This window comes from Vanessa cardui, chromosome 9 (assembly GCF_905220365.1).
Source record: "Vanessa cardui chromosome 9, ilVanCard2.1, whole genome shotgun sequence".
Lineage (NCBI taxonomy): Eukaryota > Metazoa > Arthropoda > Insecta > Lepidoptera > Nymphalidae > Vanessa > Vanessa cardui.
The window spans coordinates 2,712,216-2,729,370 of NC_061131.1; the positions used below are offsets into that span (position 1 = coordinate 2,712,216).

The following is a 17,155-nucleotide window of genomic DNA, read 5'->3' on the forward strand; positions in this document are numbered from 1 at the left end:
ATTGTCGGATGAAGAATAAAACAAATACGTAAATTTATATTTCTATACTAATTACTAGCGACCCGCCCCGAATATACTCCAGATTATTTCTAGTTTAGTTACTATATTGTCCATGTATTATAATCAAAAACCTTCATATTGATCTTTATTGCCCATGTACTATATATATAAAAACCTTCCTATCGAATTAGTCTCAATATGAAAAAAAAAACCGCATCAAAATCTGTTGCGTATTTTTAAAGATCTAAGCATACAGAGAGAAAGACAGCGGTAAGTGACTTTGTACTATGTATTGATGAAATCGCTTCCCTGGTCGTCATGTGTAAGACATAAAAAACCTATGTGTCGCTTTGGACTACAGCCTTGCTGCATTTTAAATTGCATCAAATCCAGTTTAGTCAGCAGTGTAAGCAAAATACAGCAGTTACTTTCACATTTACAATACCAGTATTGATTATCTATGCCATTTGCAATAGGCACTTTTACCGTGAACTATACCTACAGACAATGGACAAGGTTTAAATCATTAATGTAAAAGGCAAATTGCACAACTACAATCAGTAAATTGCCTCTTCGATAAAGAAAATAACGTAAGGCTTAATTGTAATTAATTGGAACACCAAGCTCGTAGATATATAAAATAAATACTTTTATAACATATATAAATGAAATTGAATGTATGTTGATGTACATTTCGATTTAAAATTTAAAAACTATACTAGACGATCGTCCTCTATGATTGTGATTCAACAGGATCAGTACCTCCGATCGGATGAAAAATCTGAATTTATAATTTTTTTTATTGTATAGGTTGGCGGACGAGCATATGGGCCACCTGATGGTAAGTGGTCACCATCGCCCATAGACAATGACGCTGTACGGAATATTAACTATTCCTCACATCGTCAATGTGCCACTAACCTTGGGAACTAAGATGTTATGTCCCTTGTGCCTGTAGTTACACTGGCTCACTCACCCTTCAGACCGGAACACAACAATACTGAGTATTGTTATTTGGCGGTAGAATAACTGATGAGTGGGTGGCACCTACCCAGACGGGCTTGCACAAAGCCCTACCACCAAGAATACCATCTCGTACTCAGCTGTGAAAACATACATAATAAGTAAGTAGGCAATCTTAAACAAATATCTTGGTAGGAGGTATTTGTGCAAATCCTTCTTGGATTGGTACCCACTCATCAGGCATTCTACTGGCAATCAGAAGTTATTATCATTGTTGCGTTCCGGTTTGAAGGATGAGTATGACAGAAAAAAAGGTAAATAACATTTTAGCTTCCAAGACTTACATGGGCAAATTATTGCTTATCAACAAAGGGATTATTATTATTTCGCGTCAATCGTCCCGTATTAATTAAAAAATTTAAATCAATACCTCCCAAAGAAGGGATAACAAATATGTATTCGTTTGAAATGTGCATACATATTTTAAGTCTATTTTTTAAGATATATATTTGTGAACTCGATGTTCCAATTAAGTGTAATTAACTGACTTTTTTTTATCGGAGAGGCAATTTATTGATTGCAGTTGAGCAACTTTGCCTTTTACTATACACAATTAAAAGTAGGTTTATTTTTATAAAGAAAATACATTCCGAAGCAACTAAATTTTAACGGTTCTATTCGGTAGAATATACATTCGAAACGAAGATAGGTTCACATCTAAGGTAATACTGTAACGATTATAAAGCGTTTACAAGAACCTTTAAAGAAGGATTACGCTCTTTTCAAGACGTATCGGTTCGGAAAACCCCGGGCAAAATCTGGTTCAACAGAACGGTTATGAGGAGCAGAAAACGTCTTAAAAATAAAAATAATATTTTCGGTTTTTAATAACGAAGGTTCATATATTATTAGAACTTTGCACTGCGAATTCTTTTCATGAATATTTCTTAAGGCTTGGTACAAAAACAAAGGTTTTGCGGCCCTAGAATAAGGCGTAGAGAAAATGGAACGTCTTGAACAAAGAGATGAAAAGATGCAAGCCAGGGTTAATAATCACGAAATGTTGGCTGTTTAAAGTTTGTTCTGTGAGATCATAAGACACGATGAAGAAATTATACGGTCTCGGAAACAAGATAAAACGCCTCGAGTTATCTTCTACGATATTAAAATATGTTTTTAATTTGTAAGATCATTATTTTACATTATTTTGTACCTTTGTTATTTTCCTGTAACAATAAGGTTCCAGTTGTAGCAGTAAACATTTAAACAAACTTTAGGTTAAATTTTTTATTGTACATAATACCTTAATTTACACTACTACGATTTTTTTAAAGATAATAAAGCCTAATATTTGTTGATTTATGTGCAGTATGGCTGACATACTCTGAAATTAAAATGGTTTAAAAGAGTAACTGAGTTTCTTGCCGGTTATTCTCTTATGATTGGTAGAACCTACGTTTTCGTTGATTTGAACAAAGAATATTTTGATTTTTATGAAAGGGACGTAATAAATTATACGCTCCTTCTCGTATCTGCAGTTATTTTAATGAAAAGTTTTCATAACAAATTTGGTGTCATTACGAAGCCACAGATTATTGAACACCATTTCAAAGCAAATTTAGAACGCCGAATGTATGTTCTGTTCTTATTCCTCAAACACTACAACCAAGCCTTGACCAATGTTGTTTTTATTTTGTATCTTTGTTTTTTATATCTGAACAAATATCAAAGGTGATATTAATGGTTTCTCTTGAGATATTTTACGATATTGGTAGGCGGATGGACTAATAGGTCTCCTTTTGATATGTGATCACCACGGCTCCGAGACAATAACGCTGTAAGAAACATTTACTATTCCTTACATCGCCAAAGCGCCACTAACCATTGGTACAAGATAGCCCTAGTGTCTGTAGTTGTACTTATCTCATCAGATTTGCAAGGGTAGACGACACCAAACAGAGCCCTTACACCAAGCATAAGTTGAGATATTTGAAGAATATCACATGAAGGCAGCATCATCTAACTGTACTTGTATGAAGGCAGCATGATTTTGATAGATACTTAATTAGCTTTTAATTGCATAAAACATACTTGAGTAGTAGGTTTTGATAAATTGACCGTATTAGATTGTATTGTTAAATTTTTGAATAATTGAGTCGATTGCAGTCTTTAATCTCTGCTTTTTTATTTCGTTATTTTACGAAAGCCTTTTCCAACAGGAACATAGTTATACTACGTATTGCTGTTTTGTGATAGGATAAGACGGTGTGGCAGATGTGCCATTGTGCAAACGCCACCGAGTAATATGCTTGTATTGGATAGATTACCCGCGATTTGAAATTTGAGTTTTTAAATATATAAAATCATTTGAGGTCTAAGAACTGAAATAGTGTCGTAAACTTAAGCATAAGGCATGTTAACATTGCATAAGCTAACTCCAATCGAATGTAGCTGTCAGACCAATGTACTTTATAACGTCAAGTTTGACGTCCGATTAACTTGAATAACGAGGCAAATGTCAGATTGAAATGACCACGCAGGTGTCTTTGACAGACTATGTATCATTTCTCACAGATAATAAATATATCTGAAGTTAGAAAATTGAGGTAACATTCAAGTAATAAATATTGTGTGAGTTGACCTGAATAAATTTATTTACTGTCAATAATCGACAAGCTGATTTTCTATATATTACGAATGGTTATAAACCTCAGATGACCTCGGGAATTCAATACCCCAATGACAGCAGATCAATTTTCTGTTATTGATTTAAGCTATTTTACAACTGATGATATGGTATAAACAAATACAAATTTCTTTTTTGTCTTTTTTTAACTAAGATTTTGTTTATATATTTTGCTTTGTTCAAGGCCAAACATATTCAGCATATATTCTTCCACAAAAAAGCAATATGTATATTGGTTCTTTTTGGGAGGTGAGTAAGTCTGAATTTGAAAAGGGAGTAAATGATACACACACACAAACAATGTAGTTACAGATACAAAATAACTTATATTTAACTATATGGGTACAATGTAAAATGAGTGCTTAATTACTTGTCTATTTTTTATTTGGAATACAGGAAAAAAAAACAAATTTACAATATATATATGAAAGATAGGCTATAATATAATACAATGTGTGTGAATTTAATTAAATAGCAGGTGTGATAAATATAAAAATCCTATTAATTTAAAAGTAAGTATTAGGGGTGATAAGCACAATATATATCATACCTATGAGCACATATGCTTTCTTATTTTAAATTTAATAAAAAATCAAATTCTTTATTAAAATTCCCTAAATTGTTGTTTAGAGATTACTGAAACAATGTGGTATCTTCTTCTCTTATATGTTAAACTAAGGCTGACAGAAAGAGATAAATCAATATACCACTAAACAGTGTTTATTCATACTAATAATTCTGATAAGATTCTTGCAGGTTCTTCTTGTTTGTACTATAAATATGAAAGTAACCGGGTATGTTACCTCTTTAAGCTTAAGAATCAATGAACCAATTCAGATGTAATTTGGTACAGAGATAGCATGAGCCCTGAGAGCAGATATATACTACTTCATTAACTCACCTCTCGAGAGGGTAAGAAGGTTGTATGTTTGTGGATGTAGGTAAAAATTAATATATTTAATTCAGGTACAGATGCAGGTTCAGCTAGATTAATTATAAGTTAACTGAAAGTGTTTAAAATTTATTTGTAAATATAAAACTCTGGGTCATGCCTCTACATTATGTTAACTCCAACAAATCATGCCCAAATTCAATTAAAAAAAAGACTGTCATGCAGAATGCAGAAAGCAAAACTCTTTGATTTTCCGTTAGATTAGGTATGGCAATATAATTATATAATATAATTAATGTAAAGAAAGGAAGAATAATAATTACTATTACACAAATTTACCATGACACAATAGGAGGGATAGTAAGTAAATTCAATAAATCCTTCTTTGGGCAAGGTATTCATTTCTATAGTAACATTCTGCAGACATTTTTAACTTAACTTTTTTAATATGATAAAATAAGTATACAGTTATATCTGTTTCTTTTAACTTTCAGGCAGGATATATTACATACATGTATAAATGTATTTAACTAACATGACTGAATATTTTAAATGTTGAAAAAGAATAACTACTGAGTTGCCATTTCTTCTCAGTAGAATCTACTTTCCGAACCGGTGGTAGCTCCACTTAATTGTTAAATGAAGATTCAAAGTGCTTGAAAAGCCTAGTTAGTTAAAAGTTTATTTTGATATGATTTGCTGAGTAAATATTGATGTTTGATTTTGTAAATATTTTTTTAAATATAATCACATTTATTATGTGTAAAAACATCATGTTATTGTGTATATTTGATTAAAACTATTAAATATTCATTTCCAATTAAAAACTGTTTTATATTTATCATTAATAAATTACATCTACCTGTATGTAAATGTACAACCAATTATGTAATTATGTATATCCGATTTTTTGTATATAATATGCAATTCTCGAAAACATTAAATTTACGCCGACATGTGTTGTAGTATCAAAAACTTGTCAAAAAAAAGTTCCTTATAAGATATTTTTGAAAACATATCACCTTAATAATTTATTTATTAAGTTACTTTAAAGGTGTTACAATTATATTGAACTGACTGTCGTAAGATAATTTTTTGGACGCTTTTTGTTTCATAGTAATCATAGTAACATCGACTTGACATTGGCCTTCCCAGTTCCAACCAACAATCAATACGGTAAAATAGAACATGTTTGATGTTATACTTACAAAAGGTTATTAACAGGTATGAACGAGCAGGAACTAACACTGGCACTGAAGATTTTTTTGTTTTACTAATGTTCTATTTTTAAATTTAATTGAGCGCAATGAAACTTTATTACAAAAACAATATTTTTTTTACAATATAGCGGCCGCCCATTTGGCAATACCTTTTGTTATGATCTGTCATTTGTTACCTGTTTAAAAGTATTTTAAATAAGCGTTCGGAAATGTGCTATAAATTTTATTTATAACATGAATACGTAAATTTATTAAATGATTACTCTAAATATTATTATTTTTAAGAAAACAATAAGTATATTTAACCATATTTGTCTCGTATCATTCTTTATCCTGTTGGTTTCGATTAGTAGCGTCATCTATACGTTGTTGTGTAATCTTATATACTGTATTAGTTTCTATCGTACTACACAAACATGCCGCTAGATGGCAGTAATAGACATGCATTTTGGACTCTTAAAAGTTGACGGAATTCTGATTAGGTGTAAGAACAATTTAAATTTACAATCATAGTTAGATAAAAATCACTAAGCTTATCGCATTTTGTTATCAATTAGTGTTTAAAGTCTCACAATACTAAAGTTCTCTGTTATTTTTAGTTTGTGAAATAATTAATAAATTTTCTTGTAGGCATAAGTACTTTTATAGTGACGATGCCTACTAGTATGGAAGAATATTCTGTCATATGAGTTTTTACCAACAGCCATTAAAAGAGCAGAATATGCTCTAAACATTTTCTTCATCCGAGTGCCGTGGGATTACTACTGGCTATTACATTGCTAATTATGATGATTATAATTATAAAACTAGGCTTTACCTGTTAAAGATATTTCTTAACCGATACAGTTCTTTTAAAGTAGCTTGTAGGCAAATAATTGCAAATGAAATTCCATATCGTCATTTAGGTTTTATTTTCATTGTTATGTTAGGTAATAAATAAAGTTTTTTCACGTTGAAACGACGGTTACAGAATGCATCGTATCGTTCATATGCCACCTTGGTTCCAAGAAATGAAACTACGAAACCGCATATGATAAGTAGAGCGCAAACAGTCGGGCATAGTATTGCGGTTAGTCTGTTGACGCGATAAGGCCTCTGCAATTCGGCTTCGGAGTCTGTGTTGCTGTCAGATGATTTGGTCATTACTGAAACAAAATTATTTTCAACAATCAGAATCGTGAATTAAAATAATTATTTAAATTTTTGTCATTTTAATTTTAGCATGTTACAACGTACTTTTTATGTATTATATAAGATTAAAACAATATTGTAATCCAAAAAACACTGTAAAAATTTTCTAATATAAACCAAATAATATTGTAGAAACAAAATAATACCATAAACACTTCGATCATCAAATGTCACCTTTAAATGTTTAATAAATTTAATGTGTCAATGTAATAGTAAAACCGTTTTGGTGAAAATTCAATTACTATTGAAAGTTAGAGATTTTGTTTGCCCTATATAATATAATTTAATGTAAGGCTTAAATTATTTTATTACATATGCATAATTTTAAATACTTATACTCATTCGGGCTTCCTACAAGATTCATCAATGGTATTTTAATTTAAATGTGCATCTTAATTTTTTTTTAATTGAGGTATGTATTTCAAAATACGAGTATACTATACTCGTATTTTACAATAAAAATAATGTAACTCAATAAAATCTTTAAACGTTTATCTTTAAGGTTATCAATTCGATTGCACTTTTATTTTTTGTAATGTTTCTTAGGTAATTCAGAAATCCGTTATTAATGAACCGATTTAGAATTTTTTTTGTTATTGTGCTGATTTTTATGTTGCATCATTTTTTTTTGTTAAACCATAGAGGTACATACATAATATACTCCGACAATGTGTAATAACTTTAGAATCCCAAATGACGTAACTTCCAATTCCATAGACCGAGGAAAAGTCATTTTAACTTTCAAATTTCTACGATTTCGACTGCTCGAATTTCTTATAAGAATAATTAATTAGTAAGGCGTTGTATTATAAGAAGAAGCGCAATGAAAGTTGTTTTGTACTTTTTAATTTATTCCAGTATGATATTGGGTCTGTTCTCTACATTCGTGTATCTCATGACAATCGTTGATCCTGGACTAATGAATTTGTCAGAGAAGGCATCAGCCATGTTAGCCTCTGAAGATCATCAAACTGAAAAAAGTCTTCTTGTGAGTTTTGTATAATGTAATAATTAGATTTGTAAATATTGTAAATGAGCATGATTTTTTTTGGTATGAGTGGGCAGTAGAGCGAATGGGCAGTGATTACCATGACCCATAGACAATGTCGCTGTAAGAAATATGAACCATTCCTCACATCGCCAATGCACCGTTAACCTTGGTTCCTAAGATCTTACGTCACTTGTGCCTGTAGTTACACTGGTTCATTCACCCTTCAAACCGGAACACAACAATACTGAGTACTGTTGTCCATCGGTAGAATATCTGATGAGTGGGTGCTACCTACCCAGACGGCCTTTCACGAAGTTCTCCCACCATATGACTGATTTATCACCATGTCATGGTTATAGCTGTTCGCTGATCGCCGTAGTCGAAATGACCATGTCGTGATCCTAGGCAATGCACGTTTCGGGGCCCGACTACCCCTTTTTCCATTCTTTAAATATTTCATACGATCGTTTTCTATTCAAAACACATTTCTCAATAAAAATGATTTGATGTCATCCCAAATTAAACAGGGCTTTTTCTATGGAAACCAGACTGATATGTTTCATTTGTAAATAGATACATATTTATGCCTAGACTCAGAAAAATCAAGATGCTAATTCTGTGTGCATGCACCGTCTACCTTGGGTGCGAATCGAACCCTCAACTTGCCGCATATAAGGCAAGTATCCACCAAACACGTCAACCGGCCAACATCTTTTATTATAATAATAGTGAAGAGCTTATAAAAAATATACACAACAATAAATGAAACTGTATAATGTATAGTTTTGTACATTTCCATTCATCAAGTTTATCTCATATTACACTCATAATTAATTCACAGCCTCCCGATCTATACGTCGATGTTGAAAATGTACTTTCAACTCATTCAAGGCGTAAGTTAAAATATTTTGTAACTATTACTTAATTATTATTGTTTATTATTGAATTGCCCTTGTACTAATTAATTATAATAAAAAATATATTTTGACTTGAGTTTTATTTTAACAATTTTCCTGTGGCTTTAATTGCTTATTTTTTTGTGTATACGTTAAGTAATTAATCATTTTTATTAGGTACCTCTCAATGAAGAGGCGTAATACATAACTTTATAAGAATCAAAATAATAGTATGACCACCTCATCTAATGTCTCGAGTTCATACGGATAAATTTTAAACAAGGTTAGGTCTCTCTTACAGTTGTAATTTCCATAAATCCTTTCATAATGAGTATCATAGCAAAAGATTTAATAATGCTAAATTTCATGTCAATCCGACATATAGCTTCAAAGATCTTTAATAAATTGTATTTTGCAGCATATACATAGGTACATAAAGAAATTTTTATTTACCTGGTAACGTAAAATTACTAAACATCATAATGTGATATTCGCCTGGTAAATTCGACTACGGCTAAGATTGGATAAAATCTTAAAGGGACAAGTCAACTACGCAACTAGCAAGACTTACTACGCAATATTAAGCTACATAGATACATTTGCGTTCTATTCCCTCATCCGTATAATATGAACTGATCGCAAATCCAATACGACCGGAATCATTTCAGGCACAGGATTGTTGGTCTTCCATATATATTTTTTGAAGAACGAGACTTTTCATTTGAACTCAGGGCCTCAGGGTCTGCAGCCTTATAGATAGCTACTAGGTCAACGATGGATTCAGATATCTTTTGAAAGTAAATGGGCAAAGACAAAACATCTCCACCCATCGTGTTAGCCAACCCATCTTCTTTGTCTATGTATGAGTACTGATGAGCTTTAATGTTATCAACGAAATGACCATAAAATATTGTTAATTCTTATCAGTGTTACTCAAATATGCCAAAACGATTTTGGTCGGATTTTGAGCACTGGCGAACACTAGTTTTAATAACTCTTTTTAATGTCTTCTTATTGTGACATTTGCGAAATATTATCTGCGCTGAAAGCAAATATTTTCTGACATATCTTAAGAACAAAACGTAAAAACATCTAATATGTAATTGATATTTATATTTCTCCGCTTATATTTACATAAATATTTTATCATTATATACTGTTATGTCGAAATTTTCTATTATTTTGCTTTTATATGCCGTTGTTTTGTTGGCCTTATTTTCAACGTTATGTTATTTAATGACTATAGTAAATCCTGTACCAACGAAAGTGGAGAGAACTAGAAAATTAGGAGCCGTAAGTGTTATTTATTTACAAGTAACATATTCACGCTTATTTAAATCAGTGGTCTAAATCTCAAGCACGTGAAGTTGCGAAATTAAGGATACTATTTATTTACCACAACAAAAAAATATCTTGAAACTTTATTTAAAAAATAACGTCAATTAAAGAGTAACAAATATAACAATGTTTCAATAATACATTTAGATATTAAATTAGAAAGTCTTATATGATTAAAAAAGTTTCGTTTATTTGCATTACTCATCACTACTAACGATCATTGAACTGGGGTTTTAATTTTCAGGATGACTTCTTCTATCCGAACGATGTTTTGCTTGCGAACGACAATGTCGCTTTCGGTCTTGAAAAAGCAGGAGACGAGTATTATGATGATAACGATTTTGAAAAATATAAGTCAAAAAAATTATCGACAGTATTCAAGCTTCGAACAGAAGTGACAAAAGCAACCACTGACCAAAATACTAAAGCAGAAATAACTACACTGTCTACAAGTGAGGATATAAAGACAAATTGTACCAGAAAAGTAGATAATGATTTAGACAAAACAGTAACCCAGTCACTCAGGTTGCCCTTACGAGGTCTTAGGAGATCAATCAATAAAGAAAACGAACAAAATTTTTATATGGATTCCCCAAATTCTCTTACTCTGGAAATTAAGGTGGTAGATCGTCAACCAAAAATTGAAGTTAAAATCATGTCACTAAATGAAGGCGAAAAAAATTTAAGGAACCAAAGAAGCACTAATTTTAAAATAATAACAAAAGGTTTATTTTTGAATAGCACTAACATTGCACTTGACGGTAAAAATAATACCGTTATTCAGCTTGGAGAGAACGATATGTTGGTGATTAACGCTTTAAATAAATATAACTATGATAACGAAACAATTTTGACCGAAGATAGTAATCTAGAAAAAACAGACCCAAAAAATTTTAGTCTTGAGCTAGAAAATCTTTATAAGATCAATTTACTAAATGATAATGCAGATAAACAAAACGTTGAATCGATAACAGATCAAGATATTACAATCAAATCCTCTCTAGGATCAACTTTGACACAGAATACAGATAATTTATAACCTGTAACAATAAAAATATTATTAAAATAAGTACCAAACCTGTTTTACTCTTGACAGTAAATTATGTTTGTATGACTGTAAATGAAAAGTATTCTGACTAAGCCTAGAATTCTAATTTTGATCAAGAATTCTTGTTATTTGTTATTTTACAAGCTTTTATTTAACTCATCCTTGCGACTTACTTTTTAGCAATTTGGAGCTAGTTTTGAGCTATGATGTTAAAAATAGGAGGGAAAAATGTTTAAGTATTAGTATTTTGTTATGGATCATGTATTAGAGCGGAGATGGCCCAGTGGTTAGTATATCGCGTGTATCTTAACAATGATTTCGGGTTCAAACCCAGGCATGCACCACGATATATATGTGCTTAATTGTGTTTTTAATTCATCTCGTGCTCGGCTGTGAAGGAAAACATCGTGAGAAAACCTACATGTGTCTAATTTCATCGAAATTCTGCCATATGTGCATTCCACTAATTCCATTCCACTTCCCGCATTGGAACGGCGTAGTGGAATATGTTCCAAAAACCCTCTCCTCAATAGGAGAGGAGGCCTTAGCCCAGCAGTGGGAAATTTACGGTCTGTTACTACTTTACATGTATTAACCCTAACCTTATATTAATATAGTATTTTGTACAAATATGTATGTATGAATCGTGTGGTGCCAGTGGCGAAAACAATTGTTACGATCTGTGACGGAAATTATGCTACGTGTGTACCCATAACAATCCATATTGGAGTAGAGTAAGATAAACATTTTCCAAGAGCGAGGCCAAGAGTTGGACACTACACGAATGAAACTACTTACAATAATAAAATTTAATTAAGTAATATAGTCGGTTATAAAAATATTTTTGTTACTCTGTCAATAATATTTCCTGTACAATACTTGAACAAGTAGCTTAATAGTAGATAATATTGTTATCAGAACGAACAACTTTAATCGCTTGGCAGTCAATTAAATTGTCTTTTCACACTAAGTCATGGACACTTGGCTTAAAAGCCACACCTCACTATAATTGCATTTAATGATACTAAATAATATATACGGTGCCGTTTTATAGTTAGATATATAAAATTTACTTTTGATGAATCGTAGCGATATTAATCGTTAATTTAAACGGGTTCGAAGTAAAGGTTCAATTGGTTCCAACTTGCGAACTAAATGCCATTTTTAAACGTTAGTTATTTAGGTTTTTATGTCATTACTGATTTAAAAAAGAAGATTATTTAACTAAAAGAAGTAATTTAGGGCTGTCACGATTGAACTGAATAGCTGAAAAGCGTAATTGTTTAATGAATGCTCAAGTATTTATATTTATGAAGACTTAGTAAATTAATTCTTACTATTGAGTCTACCGCGATATTACGCGTTTATATATATATGTATATTTTTTCGAAATGTGTGACAGGACTTTTTTAATTTCATTTAATTGAAACTGCAAGTCACTCATTTGGAGAATTACACTTACTCAATAGTTAAGATTTAACAAAGAAATAATTTGAGAAAGAAGATGAGAAAACGTTACTGGTTGGTTAGAGAGCGATGCTGCTGCATAATAAAAAAAAAAGTAAACAAAATAGTAAATTTGGTATCAACAAACTACTTATATTGCAATCAATAATTCTCTTTATTTTTTGCACATCAATGGTTGGAGGTCTTCAAAATGAGACCATAACCGATTTATGTGCAGCTATCGTCTTATAATCACTGGGGCAAAAAATGGTTTACACTACCAAAGTATTAATACATTAAGATGACTCCCAAAGACATACATATATATGTATATGTGCTAATGAAATTAATGTGTCTAATTTTTTTTTCGATCATTGACAAATATACCTGAATTCTTATAGAAATAATTTAAACAGTAAGTGAGTCTTCACTGTGATTGGATCAAACATTTTTGAATTATTGTATGACGTACATGTTCTAATGATTTGTCGACCTTGTTGTTTTTGCAGAAATATCTTTCAAAAAGTCTTGTAAGCGTTTTAACATTTTTGTATGTATTTTTTTTTAAATACAGTGTACACTCCATGCAACGTCACTAGCTTTAACGACAAACCGATAAGGTCGATATCATTAGAATTTCATTGGTTTAGCTTGTCTTTCATACAATTATACACTGTATATAACGCCACACACACTCACAACGACACGTTTATAATAAAAATTCCGTTTTATGTTGCCAAAAAAAGTAAAAACAGTTGAAATTATTGTGTATGTTATGCCGTAACAAACTGTCTACATACCGACATTTCTAAGAAATCAGTTCTCTGGTTTAAAAATTGTGATTGCACGCGTAGAGAAACTCTGGAAGCAGTAAAATTATTAAAAAAGTACTTTTTATCACCAAGGCAACAAAATTACTGGGTGCAGCAAAAGACATCTCAAATAAAAATTGCTTTATATAATTACTAACTCTAGTCTGAAATATACTTTTCTTTTTCTAATACAGGTTTTTCTTCTGATAACTATCTGTAACATCTTTAAATACATACCGTCCCTTGAGTGACGTTATATAGAGTATACATTTAAAATAAATAAATCGGTATAATAAAAAAAATATGTTCATTTATTAGCAAAGAATTATATAATTTAGTGACGCTATTCGATTTGTGAATTTATTTTCACATTTCAATTTATTTTTCGTCAAACGTAGCTTTCCTTATTGTAATTCGATTTGGTAATATTTGAATACAATAGCAATTGATTATTATTTTGGTTATATGTATTAATTTCAATATATAATTATTAATTGACATTAAATAATATTTACTTAAATAATAAAAGTAATATTTGTCAAAGGTTTTATGTAAATGATAAATAAAGTATATAGGAAAGGTAAAATTGTGAGGTGAGATAAAGGAAAAATAGGTAAATTTTAGTGTTTTAGTGAGAAGAGTAGAGCTACTTTAAGTCCCACTCAAAAAAAGTTGTTCTTGAATGTTAATATACAGATTTTATTTTAGTAAGGTATGTGAGGAAATGGGCAACTTAGATGCAAGCCAAAAGATTTAATTATTTTTAGTTAAGGAACCAGTGAACTAGCCATTTGGTTATTTCAAATACAGATATTATATATATTACAGACACAGATACAGATATAATATAGGGCATTGTGTAAGCCCGTTTAAGTAGGTACCACTCACTCATCAGTTATTCTACCGCCGTACAGCAGTACTCAGTATTTTTGTGTTGGAATGTTGAGCGTGTCAGTGTAACTACAGGCACAAAGGATGTAACATCTTAGTTCCTATGGTTGGTGGCGAATACAACATCGCTACGTACGCGATAGAACATCTGATTAGTGAGCGGTACCTTCCCAGACGAGCTTTTACATAGCCTTACCACTAAGTAATATTACGGTAAGAATACACATTCTGTAAAACTTTTATGTCACCTCTTATTATACAGTTTTTCGGAGTGTGTAAACAAAGTTTCATAGTCAAAATAACTTTATTCAAGTAAGCTCTTACAAGTACTTTTGAATTTTTAAAATGTAACAGGCAAAGGGGCTCTGAATCTCTAAAAACAAAACGTCTACACTCTTGCTTTGTTTAAAAGATAACAATAACAACACAATCTTTTTCTCTAGTTTTGTATGCTGTATATATTATACCTCTATTTTACTAAATTATATTTTTTAATTACGTGTATTTGATTATATTACTAATGATGTGTTTATTTATCATGCACACATATCACTAATGATCTTTTTATTTACTGTACCTTATCATGAATTATTCTTTCTTTCCTGGAAGAGATCGTTTTAGCAATATGGCCGCTACTTATATTACTTGCGTTAATTGAATTACAAAAATATATTTGTATTTTATAATATACCTAATTGTTAATCACAAAGATCAATTAAGTTAAATACAACTACATTTGTTACGTGAACGTCACAAGTAATTGTTTCTTTCTACTTTTTGTTATATTAGTATTTGATTAGGAAAAACAAGTATTTATCGAAAGTCATTTCACAAAACGCGATACCAGTAAAAGTTATTTTATTGAAAGAATAATTATAACAGATGTAGTAAGATGTCATTGGATTTTTAAGGGTTATTTATTTATTAATTAGATCATTTTATCCTTTATACACACACGTTTAAATTCGTTGTAAATCGATTAACACACAAGGACTTATTACACACTCACACTAACAGGAAGAGAAATTTTCAATAGAGTCAATTCTAAAAAAAGAATACTAGGTTCATCCCATACTAAGCGAATATGATATTTTGTGTTTATCAACACTGTTTTAAATAAAAAACTTCCACAGCTTTAACAAACTGCGGCTAGTTTAAAGCGCATATACATAAAAATATTACTTTTAAATTGTATCACTACTGATATTAACTTCAGGTAAAACTTGTTGCTAATTTATACAAACGAAAAAATCTCGTTGGTCAATAGTATCAAATTAGAAGTGAATTATTTATCAAGGCTGTCGTACCTTCTTATATTAAGCAACAAATTTTAAAAAGAACTTGGAAGGTGTAACCCTCATTACGAAACCTATTTGAAATAATAAAGGACGAAAAAAAAATTTACAGGTCGGAATAAATTTGTAATTATTAATGTTTTATGAATGAACTGAAAGTAATCTTAGATTGTAGATTGTCAGAAATAATGATAAGGTTTGGTGTGTAGAACGAACGCGTTCTCACGTGCGAGCTTGCCTGCCTTGGACGGCCTTGCCGATTTACTTTTGCTTGCTGCAATGCATTCGCTGGTTTAATGCGCGTTCCTTTGCAAATAAAGGTTGCTTGCATCCACAATATTGTTTATTACAAAATAAATAATATACTCTTTGTGTCAAAGATGATTTGGCTGCAAATTTCCCGGTCTTTGATTCAAGCTGAAGGACAATAAAAAGTTGTTGGTTTTTTGTGTCATTTTCAGTAGTTGTCCGAATTTCGTAAGTTCTGGGTTTGCGTTTGAAATCTTTTCACCCGTTTCGGATTGTGTTTGAGAAAAGTGAGAAAATAAATAAATCTGACGACCTCCGTGGTCGAGTGGTGTGTACACCGGTATTCATGAGTACGTCAGTCTGAGGTCCTGGGTTCGATTCCCAGCCGAGTCAATGTAGATTATCATTTATTTTCTATGTTGTCTTGGGTCTGGGTGTTTGTGGTACCGTTGTTACTTCTGATTTTCCATAACACAAGTGCTTTAGCTACTTATATTGGAATCAGAGTAATGTATGTGATGTTCTTTCATATTTAAAAAAAAATGCATCAGCATTTGCGCACGTACTTAAGCATTTAGATATCTCTAACATATTTGTCTATTCACGGTTGATAAAGGCCAACATGACGAATCGATCAGGAGAACATATGCTAGATAAGAACATGTGCATCATGTCGGTGGAAAATAGTCAAAGAGACATCAGTTTTTGTGTTCCAATGAAACGATACAACTTGTAGCAATTATCGTTGAGCTGACGATTAAGGTCATAGTTTTGACCCTTTAGTAAATTTATTTCTTCGGTTGTTTCTTTATTATCATTGTTGTGCCAACTAATTATAATTTAGAAAATGTTTCAAAGAAAATGAATTCTAGGGACAATTGTGTTTTTGATTTATTGCATAAAATATAATTTCTGTTTGTAACTGAAATGAATTCGAGTTAAATATTTATTTATTTTATTTTACGACTATTACGTGTACTTACCTACTATACGTGTCTTTTTATGTATACGGAATTAGATAATTTTTAGTTTGGGTTAAAAACAGAGGAATTATGGGTCCATGGCAGAGTCTGTGTTGTACCGCGAATCTGATGGTGTATATTATTATAGCATCCTGTCCTATGTACTTTAGAACATGCCGTGTGTGTTGTGTTTTAAAAAGAGAGTTTCTCGGATTCGCTTATGACTACTTTATATATAACCTATATATTACAAAATGTCTTATTTATAAAATAGC

The 17,155-nt window shown here is 31.0% G+C and overlaps 2 protein-coding genes and 1 long non-coding RNA gene across 3 annotated transcripts in view; 1 reads left to right on the top strand and 2 right to left on the bottom strand.

The window, feature by feature from the left end:
- Window positions 1-5,910, bottom strand: part of LOC124532656 (protein GDAP2 homolog) — a 105,673-nt gene extending 99,763 nt beyond the window's left edge. Inside the window, exon 1 of the mRNA XM_047107690.1 lies at window positions 5,750-5,910. The gene's annotated coding sequence lies outside the window, so the exon portion shown is untranslated. The remainder of the gene's footprint in view (window positions 1-5,749) is intronic.
- A 745-nt stretch (window positions 5,911-6,655) lies between these two features.
- LOC124532210 lies at window positions 6,656-7,126 on the bottom strand. Its single transcript, XR_006966630.1, has 2 exons — window positions 6,998-7,126; window positions 6,656-6,906 (listed from the first exon to the last, which is right to left on the bottom strand). It is a non-coding gene; the product is annotated as an uncharacterized LOC124532210 (long non-coding RNA).
- A 2,773-nt stretch (window positions 7,127-9,899) lies between these two features.
- LOC124532431 lies at window positions 9,900-11,216 on the top strand. Its single transcript, XM_047107335.1, has 2 exons — window positions 9,900-10,132; window positions 10,422-11,216. The coding sequence occupies exons 1-2, from the start codon at window positions 10,001-10,003 to the stop codon at window positions 11,214-11,216; spliced, it is 927 nt and encodes a 308-aa protein (XP_046963291.1). The 5' UTR covers window positions 9,900-10,000.
- Window positions 11,217-17,155: the final 5,939 nt, after the last annotated feature.